Raw genomic sequence first — 19,723 nt, forward strand, 5'->3', positions numbered from 1 at the left:
TGGCCCATGGTAGATGTTCAATAAAGATTTTTTTAAATAAATGAAAAAACCTGACTTGGTTATTCAAAATAACATGAAGTAAAGGCCAGTTAACCCTTTTGTTTTTTGAGGAAGATTAGCCCTGAGCTAATATCTGCTGCCAATCCTCTTTTTGCTGAAGAAGATTGGCCCTGAGCTAACATCTGTGCCGTTCTTTCTCTATTTTGTATGTGAGACACCTGCCACAGCACGGCTTGATAAGAGGTCTACACCCAGCATCCGAACCTGCAAATCCCGGGCTGCCAAAGTGGAGTGTGCGAACTTAACCGGTATGCCACCGGGCCAGCCCCTACTTAACTATTTTTAAGTACATAATATGTTATAGATGAGTAGCATATATTCTCAATTAATCCTCAAAATGCTGTGATGTAGCCTTCTTATTCATGTTTTGTAGATGATGAAATTTGGGTTCAGAGAGTTCAAGTAACTTTTCTATGCTTATACGAGGTGGCACTAGGATTTTAACTCACGTTGTTTCGATTCTGCAGGTCTTCGAACTACAAGACATTGCCAGATCCTGATAGAAAGCAGCTATGCTCTTTTTCCTCATTCACTTTGGTCTCTAAATTTTGCCTTGAGTGTATTTCTAGAATATAAAAAGGAAAAGATGGAAAAAGCACACAAGTAATAAACTTCAGCTGCCTGGGAAGAATCTTCTCCCTTTCGCTTCTCCTTCTGCCTGCATCAATGTACGTGCAACCCAGGACGATTCATCAGAAGGCAGGTTGGTTCTTTACTTTGATCTGGAGAGATTAAAAATCGACCCCACAAAATCACAATATAAACACACTTTATAATTGTCTTCTTTATTACGTCTATTTTCAATTACAATATAGCTGTAAGAACGTATTTATTTTCCTTAAAGTTTACTAGAATTTATCCAACAATAATACATATGGAGAGGTGGATCCAGATTAATTATGTGAATATGTAATGAATTCTACTACTGAAAATGCTTTTTAATAAAGATCATGTATCTGTGGAGCTGGCATAGTTTTTATTGAAGTCATTTTTCTCCTGCTTGAGTGGAGGATAAATATTCTCTAATGAACTCTGTCACCATGGCCAGACCAAGTTTATTAACAGTACGACACCCTATTAACTTACTATCTGGAGTTGTGGTTTGGGAGATTGATGCCAGAGAGCGCTCCACCACCCTCTCGTCTGCAGTCCTATCTGACTAACCCTCAGATTCGCTGGCCTGGAAGGAGCGACTTCAGCAGCATCCACAGTAGCAGATCCTTTTCCTGTTTGCCCTGGGCTACACCCAACATCTTGAAACTGTTTCCTTTTTACCCTCTTTTAAGTCAGAGGAACAGATGCCATTTGCCCCTTGGAGACTCAGCCTACTCTTTTCTGGCCTGCATAGCAAACTTATGCTAAGTCTGGGCCAATATGAAGCCAGGAGTTAAACCAAGCTTTATAATTTGGAAGAAACAAATTAATGTGCCTCATTATTCATTGCAACCTGTGTCACAGACATTGAGCCCTTGCCAAATCCTTGCCTGTTTCCAGAGCCCAGTGCAGGTGGTAGCGTGCCTTGGACTCTGCCTTACAGCTGTTGTATTTGCCTGTGATCCTGAAACTGTCTCTCCAGGACTATCAGCTAGGCAGGGAGACAGATGCCCTCAGGAAGCAAATGTTCCCAGATCCACTTCTCTGGACACTGTCTCCTTTTGTGATACTAACTACATTTTCTTGTGTTCACATCAGAGACTCTTTTTTGAAAGTCATAACTTTGGATGCAGGTTAGTGCATGCAGATGGATGCCAGAGATGGAGGCCTGCCTTACTTCTATCTGGAAAAAATATGTTCTCATTATATCGTTCCAGGAGGACCCCATAAAACATCTGCCCCCTCCCAAGTGGTGCCAGAAATCCTGCTATTTGTTAAATAGGTAATACATTTTCTTCTGTTGAAAGGTAAATGTACGCACTGAGACTTTTGGTCATCTTGACACCTCTGTGTTTCTCAGACTCATTCAATCTTGGTGCTTCACCCTTATTCTCTTCCTCACCATCTCAGTGTATGACTTCCAATTGTCTGCCATGAGTAACTATGTGTCTCGCCTGTGGGCTTTCTCAGGCCTGCTCAGCAGGACAGAAGTTCCATTAAGAAGTGACATTATGCTCCACCAGCAGCACCCCTAACCAGTGACTGGATAAAAAATACCACTTTCTCTGAAGTGCCCTTCTACACTGGCTTCTAGGGCTTTCCTGGTAGGATTCTACATCAGTGACCTGAAGAGGTAGCTGGCTTGATATTGTCCCTTCGCTGGCTGCCTTTCGTTCTTGGTTTCAATTCACCTCCCTCTACTGGTCTTTCCTTCTCCTTCCAAAGAAACACAGGGCACTAAAATTGTCCTCCCAGGGGTTTGCATTAGGAGAATTCCAAATGTGAACAGTGGTGAGAGAACACACGAACATCTTGGATTTTGAACAGGGAGGGGAACTACCATTAGAAACAGAAAGCCAAAGCATAAAAAACAAGAACATATCTCTTAGGTCTGAAGGCCCGTGAAAGGCATTTTTACATATATTTCTCCATTTAATTTAACAAGAGCTCTGTATAGTGGATTCTTATCCCCATTTTATGGTAAGTAAACTAAAGCTCAATAAAATGACCTTGCTAGGTGCACGTAGCTTGTCAGGGATGTGAAACTTTGACTCCTACTATGATCGTCTGGTTCCAAGTCCAGTGCTTCTGTAACACCACGTTTGCCCTCCACTCTGCCTCACGGCTTTGGACAGGGTGCAAAAGGAAGGGTGGGTCTACAGCAGAAACTGACATAAGTCAGAGAGCAGAAGCTGGTGATGCACACACGCACATACACACACACATTACATTTAGCTTAAGGATGGCCAGTGAGTGCACTGGGGCAAAAGCAGCCCTTTCTTGGCCTCAATCATCACACTGCCACTCCAGTGCTGAGGACAGCCTGCCAAGCTGGACAGCTTGGGTTCTAGGTGCCTCAGAATGGATGTAAGCCCTAGGTGTGACAGAGCACAGTGTTTCTCATGGAGTTGTGTCTGAGCATGTTTCTCAGTCACAGGACATGAGCCTTGGAAATCATCAGTGCTGGGTGCCAGTCTTCGTCTCTGCCACCTGCCCCCACCCCCAAACATCAGTATTCCAATAGTGAGCCACTAATCATTCTACGATGTGCTTTCTCAGTGTCTTTGTACACAGGTTTCTTTTGCCTGGAATTGTCTCTTTCCTTCTTTCTCCCTAGAGTTTCTCCTTTACTTTGAAGTCTCAGTCGAACACTAGCTTCTTGGAAGCCTTCCCTGATTAGGTACTCTGGTTAAGTACTTTATTCACACATTGGACCTTATCGTTGTTATAGGACTCTAAATGACTCCTGACAACCAGACATGGCTGGTGAAGTGGTGGAACTGGCGGACCCTTAGGGATATATTTCCCGTGCTGGTTTGTCCTGGGGGACGTGGTCTGTGAGAAGGCTATTGTTTGGATGTCTAAAGGTGTGCAGTGTGAAGAGGGATGGAGAAGACATTGCCTATTCCTCTAGTAGCTCCATGGATGAGGTCTGAGCTCTTCAGGGATGAAGGTATTAAAAAACGACTCAGCATTTTCATAGACAGTTTGAGAAATAAGGCAGTGGTGATTCAGTGAGCAATGGAGATTGAGGGGGGAGGAGGCGGCACATGTGAGAGACCCCTGAAGGATCCCAACAATAAAAGGGTAAGATCCTGGGAAGGTCAGGCTGGAGGGACTGAAATTTGAGGTATTTCTGTGACTAGAACCTATTGGTTCCTACAGGTTGGGGAGATCAAAGAGATCTGACTTTTAGCTCCTGGAGGGAAGGGACCTCATCTCTTTTCTCTGTGTGTGTGTGTTCCAATAAAACTTTATTAAGGACACTGACATTTAAATTTCATATAATTTTCATATGTGATGAAATATTATTCTTTTGACTTTTTTAGTTAAGACTTTTTCTTAGAGCAGTTTTAGGGTCAGAGCAAAATTGAGGGGAAGGTACAGTGATTTCCCATATATCCTCTATCCCCACACATACAGAGCCTCCCCCAATATCAACATTCCCCACCAGAGTGGTACATTTGTGTCAATTGCTGCACCTAGATTGCCCAAAGTCCATGGTTTACATTATGGTTCACTCTTGATGCTGTACATTCTATGGGGAACTTGTCTTTTTTGAACTTTATGTTTTGAAATAATTATAGATTCATAGAAAGTTGCAAACAAATGTACAGGGAAGTCCTGCACACCTTTCCCGCAGTCTCTGCTAATGTTAGCATTTTACACAGCTATGGTACAATATAAAAATCAAGAAATTGACACTGACACAGTCCCTAGAGCTTATTCAGGTTCATCAGCTATACATGCACTTGTGGGTGTGTGTGTTTATATAGCACTATACAGCTTTGTCACATGTTTAACTTTGTGTAACCACCACGCTAATCAGGAAACTTAATTGTACCATCATCTCATGTGACCTCTTTATAGTCACTTCCAACCCCTCCGCTCTCATCCCTAACCCCTGGCAACCACTATTCCATTCTCCATCTCTATAATTATGTTATTTCATGAATGTTACTTCGTGAATGTTTTTTCATGAAATCATGCAGTAGACATCTTTTTGAGATTGGCTTTTTTCACTCAGCACAATTTCCTTGAGGTTCATCCAGATTGTTGCCTGCAATCGTTTTTTTCTTTTTGTTGCTGAGTTGTATTTCATGGTATGTTTGTATGGCGGGGACCTTTTCTTTTGGCTTTATATGTCCTGCATGGTACCTGACACATGGTTGGAGCTCAGCATTAGCCATGTGAAGGGATAACTGACTCTGCAAATAACTTGCTGTGTGAAATATCTTGCACGAGTGGGGAAAGCTGAAGCTGGTTATTTCCACACCATTTAGAACAGCTAAATATTCTCACTTTCTGATTCAAACCCACCATCAAGAGCCCCTCTAAATGACCAGTTACCTCATTTGACTGGTGAAGAAGTGGATTAAATAAGTCAAACTGACACAACAGTGTTATTTTCATGCCAGTGTGATCGGGCCAGACTGGAAATTGGTGCTATGTTTGAAAACTTCAGCCTTTAGTGTTGTGATCACCCCACATGGGTTTTACTCTAGCAATGAATTTCAACTAAAAGCTTGAAATCCCAGAAAATGTAATTGCCTCAATGATGGAGTTTAAGTGTAAAAATCTGATGAGAGAATGTCAGAATCCTTCTTTCTAATTTGCAGTTCTAATAATAATAATGCTTTTCATTTTTGTTGTGCTTGAAAATTACAAAAAAAGCAGTTTCACATCTATCATCCTGTTTAGCTCTGAATTAATACTGTGAAGTAGATGGGGAGCACACAGTGGTGGTGGTGGTTATTATTGTCATTGCACTTGACAAATGAGACCACAGAACTGGAGAGATGTCAGATGACTTGCCCAAGATTACACAACTACTTAATGAATGAACCTGGCTAGAACTCTGATCTTCATTCTACATTCATCTTATTAAACTGCTATTTCTCATAGATAAGCAAATCCTTCTTAGAAAAGGAGAAATCTTTGCTTTTTTACTTGGACACCATTCTCATCATTTGACTCACAATATCCATGTCAAGGCATCCCATGTATGCATGTCTACAGCATCCACTTGCTGAAAGTTATGTTATAAGAAACAGAAGCTCTATCTTGATTGTTTTTCCCCAAACCAATCTTAGAGATACTTAGAATAAACTATTGTGTGTTATTAGACATGATTACAGTAATTTATTTTACCTGGGGGCAAAATCCTGGCTATTTATGAAGTCTTATAAAAATCTCCAGATGGCTTAATTATACCATTTTAGGAACCAAGGGTATAAAAATAAAATGGGTAAGTAAGCACAATTTGGAAGCATGTAGAGATGAAAAATAAAAGTTAAAAGAAAAGTTGGAGTCTTTAAAAATGAGATCTTTCCATTCATGATAAAAACTCTCAACAAACTACTGTTAGAGGGGAACTTTCTCAACTTGATAATGAACAGGTACAGAAAACCTACAGTTAACATACTTAATGGTGAGAAACTGAATTCTTTCCCCCTAAGATCAGGAACAAGGGAAGAATTTTCTCTCACCACTTCTACTTCACATTGTTCTGAAAGTCCTAGTTATTAAAGTTAAGACATGAAAAACAAATAAAAGGAATACAGTTTCAGAAAGAAGAAATAAAATTTTATTTCTTCAGAGATTATATGATTGTCTATGCAGAAAACCCCAAAAAACTCATTAAAAAAACTCTTAGAACTAATAAGTGATTAGTTATCACAAGATACAAGGTTAATATACAAAAGTCAATTGCTTTCCTATACACCAGCAATAAACAAATGGAATTTGAAATTAAAGGAAAATAATATTATTTAATATTGTACCAAAAAGAGTAATTCTTAGGTATAAATCCAACAAAATACGCACAGGATCTATATATGGAAAACCACAAAACTCTGATGAAAGAAATGAAAGAAAATCTACATTAATAGAGATATTCCATATTCATGGATTAGAAGACTAGATATGGTTAAGATGTCAGTTCTTCCCAACTTGATTTTCAGGTTTAACATAATCCCTCTAAGCTATTTTGCGGATATTGACAAACTGATTATAAAGTTTACGTGGAAAGACAAAGGCCTAGAGTCACTAACACAATACTAAAGAAGAACAGGACTCATACTGCCTGACTTTGAGACTGACTATAAAGTTAAAGTAATCAAGACAGTGTGGAACATATTGGTGAAATGATACATACATCGGCAATGGAACACAACCGAGAGCCCAGAAGTATACCTAAACAAATGTAGTCAGCTGCTCTTTCACAAAGGAGCAAAGACAATTCAATGGACAAAAGACAGTCTTTTCAACAAATGGTGCTGGACCAATCGGACATCCACATGCAAGCAAACAAGCAAGCAAGCAAACAAACCTAGACAAAGATTTTACATCTTTCACAAAAATCAACTCAAAATAGATCGTAGATCTAAATGCAAAACACAAAGCTATAAAACTTCTGGGAGAAAACGTAGGAGAAAATGTAGGTGGCTGTGGCTTTGGTGGTGAGTTTTCAGGTACAACATCCAAAGCACAATTCATGAAAGAAAAATTGACATGTTGGTCTTTATTAAAAAATGAGAATTTTGGCTCTGTGAGTTGGGAATTAATTTTTGGTTGTGGGTAATACTATTTTTTTTAATCCAAATGAGTTTTCAAACATACGTATAAGAAAAGGAGGAAAGCTTTCAAGGCATTGAGACTTATCAATAGAGGTTGTATCTTGTGCCCATTTCATTGGATTGTAGCAAGTTGTGATAGATAGTCCACGAGAGCGTGAGGGCTTTTGTTTTTTTCCTTTTTAACATTTCAGTATTTCATGACACCATTTTCCTTCTGGAGCAAGGAAAGACAACTGATATTTATGCAACATCTGTTCTGCGTCAGGTTTTGTACTAGACGCTTAAATATATAACTGCAGGACTTTTCCTCTCCTGCTTTTAGCCATGAGGTTAATACATCCTCATACTGCTCTCTGATTCCATCCCTCATTCTATACAGAAATAATAGGAGGATGTTCTTAAGGGCACACAAACCAAGAATTTGACCAAAAAATAAAGAAAACCTTACATTTCAAATGTCCTTCTCATGTTTTATAGAGCTAATTGGTGGACATAGGTGTGGATATGCTAGAATGGGTCCCATTTTTTTAATGTTCCAGGAGGCCTTTGATATTAGTGATGACTCGAGGACAGTGAAAGTATAGGAAAGAACATGTAGGAGGAGAATGGACAACTTAGGATCAGGTTGAGAAAAGCATCTTTTTCCTGAAGTGGAAACGTACTCCTGAGGGTGAGGAGCCTCAGGTTGGGTTATAGAGATATTATTTTATTTATTTCTGTTAAGAACTCTGCCAGGTAGGTGTTAAAATAATACCTTATTTTAACCATTTTATAGGTAATGAAGTGAGTCTCAGATAGGACGAGTAATTTGTTCAAGATCACACAACTAATAGTAAACAGCAGAGAAAGAAGCAAACGCTTATCTAACTTCAAGGTCAATATTCTTTCTTCTCTACCAGAGGCAGGGTAGTACAAGGGTAAAGTGGGTAAATTCTAGAGTCAAGTTACTTTGGTTTACTTTCTGGGATTTCCATTTATTAGTTGTTTAACCCTGGACAATTTATTAACTATATCTGTGTCTCAATCTTCCCACCTGAAAAATAGTGAAAAATCATACGACCTCATCAAATTACTGTGAGAATTAAGATAATTAATGAAAAGCATGTAATATATTACATGATACATAATAAAAGATCAATACACAATCAGCTAGAATTGTTCTAACACGACCTTGCTTCTGTCCTAAACAATGTGCAATATTTTAAGATGCTTCTTGGATTCACAGATGTCAAAAGACCATCTAACCAGCAACTTGAATCTTGGAAGGACCATAAATAAATGACGGGCTAATGCTATTTTACAAGGCTTCTATGGAAGGGGTTCTGCAACAATTTGTTAGTCTATACGAGAACAGCCCATTTAACCACCCCTCTAATTCATATATTCTTTCAAATATACTTTCCGGCTGAAATGTAATTTATTCATATCTGTCTCGTCTAATAAGATATTCAATAACTTAAATCTATATATGGAATGGCACCATAAAATTTACAAGGCACTCCATTCGTTACTCAAGGAGTTTTCATTCTTGTCATGAGCATTTTTTAAAGAAATATTTCAACGTAAAAAGTGAGAAGTGCCATAAGAGAGGTGTCGATTAAACACCATCAGTGTTTGGGAGGTAGAAAAGATTACTTCCAGCAGGAGGATGGGGAAAAGCTTCAGAGAAGAGGTGGCATTTGATTGGTGCCTTGACACAAGAGTAGATTTAGACATGTAGAGATAATGGTGAAGGCAATGGAGGGGAATAAAAACAGGAAAAATATAGAGGAAAGACAATGGACTTCAGTAAGTTAGGAGTGTATGTGAAAGAGATTAGAAGGAAATAAACAAAAACAGTTTGGTTGAAACCAGATTGTGGGAATCAAAAGCAGTCTGGGGAGTTTGAATTTTATGTGTAGACTAAGGGGTACAACTGAATGTATTTAAGAATAATAGGCTCTGACCTGCCCTTTGGGAAAGAACTCTCGTGGCCGTTTATAGATTGGCTGCCAGAGAGAGAGAAGGGGTGAGGAGGTAAATGAGGTATTGTGGGAATCCACAATGAGGTGTGAACTAAAGTGCTGATGGTGAAAAGGATACATCTGTAATAGACTGTGGAAGTAGAATTGGCAGGATTGAGCCACATTTGGATGAGTTTCCAGGGACTGAGAGGGGTGTAATAAGTTTGAAGTCTGTACAGCTAAGAGGGTGCTAGGAACACTTGATAGAAACAGAAACAGTAGGGGAAGCAGGATTGACAGAAATACTGAAATCACCGTGGGGCATCATAAGTTTAAAGTCCATCTTAGAGAACCTTCAAGGAGAATGTCCAGTAAGATGTTAGAAAGGGGGAATGGTATATCATAGATGCAAAATAACCACCACACGCAGGGTTCATTACGAGCCTTGAGTTTCTTCTACATCGTTGTGACTGACTAGTGTCCCCAGCTTCTCTCTATGAGTTTGTCAGTGTTTTCTTCATAAAGCACCTCTTCCTGCATGACCTTCATTTCACTTGTGCTAGATCATTTACCTTCACCGACCCATAGAATATTAGAATCAGATGGTGTGGGACCTCAGAAATTTTCTCGTTCTGTAATTTCATCATAAAAATGAAGAGATTAAAGATCACTGTAATTAATTAGCCTCTAAAGGTTATTAGATATTGATAAAGGATCTGCTCACCACTTCTCTGCCAGTATTTGTAGTTCTGTTGTGTCATGAGATACCTCTCATCAAAGCTCCCCTGTGTCATAAGATACTTCTCCACCCTTGTGTCATAGGAAACTCCTGATTTCAGGAACAGAAAAAGCAACGCTCAGAAGAGACCCCACTGATAGAGAAAGATAGTTCTTGGAAAGAGGCCCCAGAAGCCCTGTTCAAGTTACTGGGCTAATTTTGCATATTTGTTCCACATGAAGACAGATTGAACACTGGACACTTGAAGTTACCAAGAGGCTGAGGGAGTGTGTTTTTCTTTCTGATTATATGTTTCTAAGTCCCCAACACAGTGATCTTGCAAGGCAATTATTTAGGATATGGGTCCCTCTATTTGCATTTTTAAATGATATCCCTGAAAAACATAATTCATCTAAATTGAAGGGATGTTTTGTGTGAGAAATAATTTGCTGTGACTCTCTGGGTTGGAGTTGGAGAATTGGAAAGAAATGAGCCTCTTATTTATTGTCATATCTGAGTCACAGCTTCAACCACATCAAATCCTCCAGCAGTGAATTATTTATTGTATCTAATTTTAAACCCGAAGTCCAAAAGTACTGAATTTGGTACAAATGAACAAACCATAAACTGTATGAGGTGTGCAGATGGAATATCCTTTCTGTGTCTCAAGATCAGTGATGTCAGGAAAATTATGAAACTCTGGCGGTAACAATTGTTTTGGTACTAATGATTATGAATTAGTAGGCAATGAGCAATAATTGAAGTGTTGGATTTTTATAATTACAGTAATTTATCATCTACCAGACAGTGATCTTTACAATCATACTAAGCTGAAAAATAATTTTATGCCAGAACATAAACGTTTAAATGTGGCCATGCGGACTCAGGGGTGAATAACTGGTGTGTGAGAGAGACACAGAATGTACATCTAGATGTAAAGTTTTTCAGCTCTCTCGCTTGACCATGTAGCCTGAGTGAAGAAGGAATTTGATGCAGGAGACTGGGCAGAGCTGTGTCGAGAGTGATGAGAACTTGGTGTGGAGAATTGCAGGATGCCAAATGATATTCCTACTAATTTACAGAAATCTGTGAAATGAAGCCTCTCAGAGCTGTTCCACTGCAGTTACATCTAAACCTATCATTTGCTTTTTTCTCTGCCTGGTGTGAAAACTGAGCTCACTGTGAGGAAGGTGTGTTTTTGGATGTGTGTATATATTTTTTATAGGTACCTGTGTAAGGGATATTATAATGATTGAAAACCAGAATCCCATGTCTGTGAGACTTGTCTTGGTAATGTGTATGTGCTCAGGCCTCACCAGTCTGTTGGAAGGGAGCAGAACAAATCAGTATTTTGTATCCAAATTGTGCTGGCTTTTACCTTTCCGCAGCTCAAGCATACCGGTAAAGCACCCTCCTCAAGCAGGTATTTTGGCTCATCTCCCAGGCTGTTGAGCATTTGCTCAGTCAAGCCTTTGTCCACCGGGCACTGCTGGCCTTCCTCCAGGCTTTCCACTGCAGAAGAGCACTGCCTTGTCTAGGGTGCCGTCTCCTGCTGTGTCCCAAAGCCGAAAAATCACACAACCAAACAAACATCATTCCTTTTGATCTCCACAGTCCAGGAGCCTCAGTACATTCCACATGGGGGGGAGAGCGGAAACTTTTCCTCTCCATTGGGCTCAGACTCGTGCCACCGCGCCCTGCACTGCTTCCATCTGTCCTGTTTCACCTCAGGCCTGGTGAGACCAAGACCTTCCCCTCAAAGGCATTTTCATTAGAGCTCACCATTCAAATAAATAGAAACCAGTGAAGTCACAGGCGCTCCATAAATTTAATCTCAGTTGCCTGATTCTGCCTTCTTAAACATTTCTCCCTAAGATCCTGTATCAGAAAGATGGCAGCTGTTCATTTTGACTTTTGAGGAGTCTAGCATCAGGTTTTGCATCCCTGGACCAAATTCTTGGTCTTGGTTTGATCTGAGAGGTTTTGCAGCACTCTCTATGCGTTGTCTTTCCCCCTTAATCTAGCCTCTCTTTGTGCTGTAGGGTATTGTTTGTTATGGCAATAGGCAGAGGGACACACCCAACAGTCAGACAGGGCCCTGAGCCTCTGTTTTGAGATGTGTACATTTCCTGAGGCATCCTGCTATTTTGTTTCCAAAGGAAGCAAAAGCATGAGTAACATGGTCTTGCCTCCCAGATGACGCAGAATAATTCATAACTTCAATTAAACTGCTTCCCTACCTGTTGCACTGTCAACCTGTTGCAGTGAATGCAAACTAAACAGGCCTTCTTTTTATTTTAAAGGGAAAATATCTTCTAGGCAAAGCTGGAAATCGTGCGTGACTTGAAGCTGTGGCTAGAATTGCTATTTTCTCCATAAGAGAGTTAACATCTAGATCCATTATGCTGGGTATGCTTGTATGGATTGAGAATTATATCAAAACAATTAACAGTTAGTAAAACTCAAATTAGTTAGCCAGTGGAGTGTCAAGAGAAGCTAAAATCTATAAATTGAATTTTAGTCAATAGCTTTGGTCCCAGCTTCCCTCACCATACCCTTTAATTTGAATTGCAGCAAACAGCACGTCTGAGATTAGAGTTTCTCTTTCTCACTCTTTAAATACCCTGGTTCTAGTGAGGGGCCATTATTCATCCATCCATCCAGCCAGTGTCCACCATGTGCTTTTTATACCTAAACATGGGCAGTAAAAGGGAATCAAAGAATGTTATCTGGACAGGAAGAAGCTGAGTAGTTTTGTTGGCTTGTTGTAGATCGTGGGGTAAAATGCATACAAGGTCCTTTGGCTAAGAAGCTTGGGTCCTCTAGCCCATTCTCCCAGTTTGGCCATGGGTGGCAACACTAATAACTTGTCAGTCCCCTTTTGGCCTGTGTTAGGCAGGAAGCACCACTGTGAATGACATCTTTACCAGAAATCTCAGAAGGCACTGAGAGGTTTACCAGCCTCAGAGAGGAATGAAACTGAAACGGGAAGATGGCCAAGCGGGTTGGGCAGTGCGTAAAAAGTAATTTTCACCTCCAAGGACCCTGTTAAGAAGAATAGAAAGGGTCTCAGCCTTTCTCGGAGTTCAGTTATCTGAATCCTTTAGAGAGTTAAGCTTCCACCAGGAGACAGAGGAAAACACTTCCTCTGTCTTAAGGATGCTGTGCAGTTTTATTGTGTTTTGGTTTGTTTCCTTGCTTATAAATAATGACTCACACACTGTTACCAAAGAAGAAGGTGTTCCACACAAATTCGCTTTTCCAGATAAATGTAATTTGCTTCCTAAAACACTAAAGCTGGTTAAGCTTTCATGGAGACTTTCTTAAAAACTATTCTGGCATTTCCGACCTTGAGAGCAGAGTTCACTAATGTTATGGAACATATTGCTTGGCAGATTTGAAGCTCAGATCCCCATTACCCACATAAATTTGCATCTATTGATAGATTTCCTAGCTTTTGTTTTGTATCTGGGAAGCTCAAGATAGGAAAGAAGAGGAAAGGTCAAGGATGGAGGAATGGCATAATGTCTGTTACCCTGTCACTGCCTTAGATTTGCTGTAAACAGGTGTCTGAAGCCCATAGGGTAGTTATAAGGACCAGAAGCTGGCACAATTGTTTAAAAAAAATTGTGATATTCCAGACCAATTTAAGCCTGGTTGGGGTCCAGGTAACAAAGTGTAGCAAAGAGTTTGGAACGGGTCATTCTCTCTGTGACTGGAATCAATAGATATCAATATTCCATGATCTTGGCATTAATGTTGGCTTTACAGGTGAGATTAGGGGTGGCAATCTTGTTGAAGAGGGTGCCAGGACACTTATTTTGAAATTGATTTTGTGTTCAAACACACATTTAACTTAGATTGTAGGTTTCGTTGGCAGTGGGTTCTAGAGAGTGTTGATGGAAATTGTTGGGGAGGCAGGGAACTAAAGCCCACCCAGGTCATCCTTTGACACCGCTTTGCTTGTCATGGCCCTCACATGAAAACAAAATTTTTGATAGTAGCAGAGAGTCTCTTAAAGCAACTTCTGAGAAGTGGACTTGGTGTCATTCATACATGGACATAAGGGCAGGAGAGGAGCAATATTGAGGACACTGGGATAGGATGAGATCTTGCCTTAGCATTGGAGATTCAGAACTATTTGAGCACAACTATAATGTGAATCTGCTGGTAATACCTGGTAACACTGGGAGTATATTCAACATTGTCTTATCTTTCTAGTTTTTTCAGAACCATAACCCATATATGCTGATTACTGTGTACTGGTTTGTAATGCAGAGTTGCCTTTGGAGGGTACAAAGGTCTGCAGAGCATTTTGCCTTACTCTATAAAGGCCCAAACTTAATGAAGAGGTTCAATTTGGAAACTATAATTTGGTTATTTCCATGAGCCCAACCTCACCACTTCCCCTCTTTGGCCTTTCATTCACTTCTTAAGTTATTTCTGTCCACTGCAGATTTCTTTGATGTCAAGGAGTTTGTCTTATTGATCTTTGTGATCAATATTGATCTTCGGCTGGCACAAAGCTTTTCACATAGCAGGTACTCAATAAATGTTACATAACAAAGTACAAAGATGACTGTGATCTTAGAATATTATTAGCCTTATTCCTCAGAGCAGGACACTGTTTATGTTGTTCTGGACCTCTGAGACTCATGACAGAGAGTCCCAATGTGATTTCAGTGTCTCTTATGCTTCCCCAACCCCCCATCCTCACCCTAAGCCAATCAGACCCCATACCTAGGGTCTTGACCTTGAACCTGACTCAGCCCCTCAGACTTTTGATAAATGTTATGCCCTTTTACCACTTTCCATCCCAGGTGAGATTATGACTTCTGTTCCTGTTAATTTTTCCTACAGAATTGCTTTTGGTTCATCCTTGCATGCTTGATACTGCAGAACCCACTATTTATGATAAAGAAACAAATCCACGGAGCGAAAGTAGTGTGAACAGACATACAAATGTAGGAAAATTTAGGACCGTTCTATAGTGAATAGTGAGTTATTCAATATGGCTGGTACTAAACATGCCAGAAAGGAGTCAAAGAAGAGAAGTTTGGAAAGCTAATTGGGGCTTGGAATAAGGAGTTTGGGGCTAGTTGTAGATAATTAGGCGTCATTTAAAAAATTACAGAAAAGGAGTGATCTGAAGTAAAATATTCATTACACACCTTAAATTCAATTAATTAAATTTACTTCAGTTAAAGAAGTGAATGTTGTCTTGTTGAGATAATGTCAGGAGAAAGTATTTAAGTAGACTGAGATCTTTTAAGTGAAAGTAGTCCATACTTTTGGGCCATGAGCAATTTAAAACTGGGTCTGTTTTCTTAGATATAAATGTAATGGTTCAAACATAGGCACAGTAGGAAGTATTCTGTCCAGGGCAACACAGCTAGAATTCTTTAAAAGACTTAGGCATTAGAGCATCTCCCTTTTTTCTAATATGATGTTCCCTTTCCCCAAATCCCAGGAGACTATGTAGTGTTCCCTAAAAGGAAAGCCAGACCATGGCCTCCCGTGGTAGAGTCTACTATTCGAGTCGGCTGCTAGAGGGTCCTTTTGCAGTCGCATCTCCCAGTAGTATTCTTCAATTCATTTGAATCACACCCTGAAGTGGGCACGTAACAAAGCTCATCATTTTCTCTATAGTTTTAGGTTATAATCCATTGAGAATATCGCTAAATCACAATCATCAAACCCCATTCTCTAATCTCAGAAATGATGGCTAACTGAACTTCTCCAGTATTTCACTACATTTATTCCCCGATTTGTGTTCTGTGTTATAGGAAGTTAAATGATAAGTTAAGTGCACTTTAATTGGCAGAAACCATAAATTATTAATTTTCCTTTCCTAGGTTTCCTTTGCAAAGAATATTTATTTAACAGATCAAGTGGGAATAGAGTCTAGATTCACTGAGGAAAACCAAGTGCTCTTGACTTCTCATGTTCAGTCCTCCTTTTTGCATTAAGCATTAGCAGAGAATCCAAGAGAGGAGAGTTCAAGGAGGAAGGTGTTAGAAGAAGGGTGGGGGCAGGGCTAGAGGAAAGCTGCTGTGTGAGTCACGTGATAACCAAGCTCTAAAATCACTCATGTTGGAAGTATGGGTTTGAACGTATTTGGAAAATGTTAAAAATATGGAGCAAGATCTTATACAGTTAATTTAGAGCTAAGCTGTTTTCTTAGTTAAAACTAGCTAAATGGTTAGTTTGCACTTGTGGACATTGGCCAGAAGATTCACTCTGGCTGCTTCCGCATCATTACTGGCCTCTTTAGCATTTTATGGATTTTAAGTTTCACTTTTCTTCCTTTTTCAAAATTTATATTCTTGGCTTTTCTTTGGGAAATCAGTGACTGAAATACGAGAGCAGAATGTTTGATTGCACTGGGTACTGTCTCTGTAATATCCTTCTTAGTCTTTGAGAAGCAACAACTTATTCAAATACAGTGTTATCCGATTAGCATAATCAGGGTTGAAAAGGCTCATAAAATACGGGTGGAGATAGGGCAGCATAATCAGCAGCTGCAGGTCTGTTCTTTCTCACCAGCGGCCGTAAATCAAATGGTCACCCTGATGAGAGAAACTTAACATAAGCCTTTTAGGGACAAAGTTGAAGATGTATCTGAACATTTGGGGGGAAAAGTTGTTTCCTGGAGAATGTTATTATAAAAGTGAATAAGTCAAAATGAGATGTTTTTCTGATGCACGTGGGAGAACAAATGTGAAAATTCCTTTAAAAAGGAATAGGGGTTTGGAGTTTCAGCCTCAGTCTGGGGGTGAAGCTCTGGACTGGACATAAAAATGCCTCTTAGGATATTCTATTCTAACTCCCTAAATGGATATTCAAAGCCGCGTAATCAGACTTCACGCTTGTTTCAGAGACAAAGTTAATGAAATAACATCGTATAAATTTATCTTAGTGTTTTCTTTGTAGTTGTACATTTAAGGGAAAACATTATCAGATAACCAAAAGATAAAGGCAATAATGAGTGAACATAAAGTTTCAGCTTTCCTTTCTGGTCACTTCAGAAACTAAGAGTTTTAGTAGAGAATGAAATAAATCTCAAAGTTTCTAAATAATCCAGCTAACTCACGCCCTTCTTTAAACCTCAATGAAGCAATCAATAAGATGGTGTTAAAAGTACTTCATTACTTCACAAAGGAGACATAAGCATTTATAAATTGCTTTTATAATCTGTATTTCACCACTGGCCAGTGTAAAATAACATGGTTATGGTAATAGTGGTCACTTGTTGAATGCTTACCATATGCCAGGCACTTTACTTACATTATTTTATTTAATCCTTCCCACAACTGTATGTGGGAGACTTTACTATAATTTTCACATTATAGATGACGGACGAATGCTCAGCAATGTTAAATAACTTGTTCAGGCCTGACATTTAATCAGTGGCAGAACTGGTATTCAAATTCACGTCTTTCTGATTCCATGTCCCCTCCCCTTTGCTTTTTTGGCAGGATCCTTTGTATTGCCTGAGTGAACATTGCCAGCAGTAGAAGTTTCCAGAAGCATTTTCTACTGCTTTCCACTTTCCTCAGTGGTATCCCAGGATAAACTCAAGTCTCACTTTGTAGGGGAAGTCATGTCAAGGTGCTACCTTTTGCAGTTAATACCTTCGGAGGGACATGAACAGATGATCCCCGATTTATCTGAGAAGGGCAGGAGAGTGAACAAATATGTATTGGGCATATTGTATGTGCCATGTCTATAAGTACAGTATCTTTTTGAATTCTCATGACAGTTCATTTTGCAGAGGAGGAAGCAGGTTCAGAAAACTCAACTGACTTGTCCAAGTTCACCTAGCAGGTAGGTGAAGAATTGGGATTTGAATGTAAGACTGACTTCAGGCCCTACATTCTCTCCCTATTTCACACTGCTCTAGGCCTTGTAATAATGCACAGCTTCCTTTTGACAGCCTCTGTTCTCTATGTTCCTGATAGACCTGGTCGTATAGGTTAGAAAATGGAAAGCTATTTAAATTCTTCTAAGAGCCCCCAAATTCAAGGTATTATGTAAATTGCTAACATAGAGGTCAAATGGATCACACTGGATAAATAATGCATTGTTTCAACGAGTACGTTTAAAATGGAGAAATTAACTCTAGGCAACATTACACATTTTCCACCGTGGAATTCAGCCTTTTTCTTTAGTCAGACATTTTAGTGCAGACATTTTGCAGCTGCAAAAATGAATTTGTGTGTTTTCAAAAATCCAAGGCAATAATGAGAAACATTTTCTAAAAATTCAGCTGTTCATGGGCTGGGTATCAACCAATAAAGGGGTAAAAAGAAAGAGATACACTGGAAGCAGGTTTTGTCTTCTCTTTTAATTCTCTGAGCCTTGATTAATGGAAAGGTGGGATCTGCCCTTACTTGAGTGCTTGTAGCAGCTTAAATTTGCCCTGGCCTGGTTCAAGTCTGCGATGGATGAGGGGCTTTGGGTGAGCTAACAGCTCCAGGAATTGGGCCCAGACAGAAATAATAAGTAGATGCTAATCCATGTGAAACTTGTGGCTCTGAAGGGGGCAGCTGTGTCTGATGTAATTTCTCATCCCTGTGGGGCTATTGTCCTTTGGGTATCCTGTGATCTGGGACCTTCTCTCAGGAGAGCTTCTGGGCAGGTGTTCTCCCTACGAGATTAGACGTAAATCTCGCCAGCACTCAGGGAAAGGGCCAGCTGGGGTTTACCCGCAAGACTCCGTGGATGGCTCTGACATATCACTTTAAATGGAGGCCTTGAATACAGTCCACCAGGATTGATTTATAGATATCTATAGGGCACTTTTCCAAAACAGGAGTTGGTGCAGAGGCAAACCAGGAGTGAAAACTGGCATGAATTACATAAACTTGCTGAACTTTAAATCAAGTTCAAACATTATTATTTTTATTTTTTACTGAACTGAGAAATGAAAGTTTTTTTTGTTTTTCATTTTTTTTTTTATTAAACCCTAGTGAACCAGTTTGAATCTGTAACTGATCCATTGAACTGGAACCAGACTAGAACATCAAAATATTTTCTAAATCACACATGAATCACCTGAATATTATTCAGTTAGAGTCCCTGGTGCCAAGTGCTTGTTCACTACCAGACCTAAATTCAAGCTAACGATTTTTCCCTGCCATGGATCTATCTGTGTGGAGGCGGAGATGCTGTAAGAGGCCTTGGTAGTAGAACAGGGAGAGAGAATGCCTACTAAATCAGTGCTTCAAACATTTCTTTTAGCTGCAATTTTTTTTTTTTTTAGCAAACTCAATTCAGTATAAATCAGATAAATGTGGTCTTATGCTGTTTGAAGCAGGGCCTGACGCCCCAAGCCCAATGGACTCTCTGATGCCCCTCTAAGGAATACCAACACAGCATGGAACACAGTTTGGAAAGCCTTGCACTAAATGATACTGTGCAGGATTTGGGTTCTTTGGCTTCAACCTTTCCTTCAACATGGCTGATTCCTACAGTTCTATTTTGACATCTCTCCTAAATGCGAATCTTACTTCTCATTGCTAGCTTTCCATTGTTCACTTAGAGTCCTTACTGGAGTCCCAAACTTGACATGTCTAAATTTGAACTCATTCTATGTTCCTCCAATATCGACTATTTGTGTTAATGTGACCACCATTCTTCTGATTAACCTGGCTTGTAACCCAGTTAACTCATTTAATTTCTTTCTTCTCATATCTAACCAGGAACAAACAGTGCCCTGCCTTGTTGTGGGCCAATTAAAGCACTCTAGGTTGGTGTCAGGCTTGGTCTGTGATGCTGTACTCAGATTTGGGGTGAGTATTGGGGTCAGCAAGGGCTACTTGGACAAG

The 19,723-nt window shown here is 39.7% G+C and overlaps 1 protein-coding gene across 9 annotated transcripts in view; it reads right to left on the reverse strand.

Annotated features, from left to right (window-relative positions):
• The window catches only part of KCNMB2 (potassium calcium-activated channel subfamily M regulatory beta subunit 2), a 223,797-nt gene that overhangs the window by 137,158 nt on the left and 66,916 nt on the right, over positions 1–19,723 (reverse strand). For 3 of the 9 annotated variants that reach the window (XM_070509403.1, XM_070509402.1, XM_070509405.1), the window contains one exon: positions 510–625. The exons of the other annotated variants lie outside the window; for them this stretch is intronic. In XM_070509403.1, coding sequence (XP_070365504.1) covers positions 510–589 — 80 coding nt within the window. In that variant the 5' untranslated portion in view covers positions 590–625. The remainder of the gene's footprint in view (positions 1–509; positions 626–19,723) is intronic. 9 annotated transcript variants of the gene reach the window in all.

Source organism: Equus asinus, chromosome 5 (assembly GCF_041296235.1).
Source record: "Equus asinus isolate D_3611 breed Donkey chromosome 5, EquAss-T2T_v2, whole genome shotgun sequence".
Lineage (NCBI taxonomy): Eukaryota > Metazoa > Chordata > Mammalia > Perissodactyla > Equidae > Equus > Equus asinus.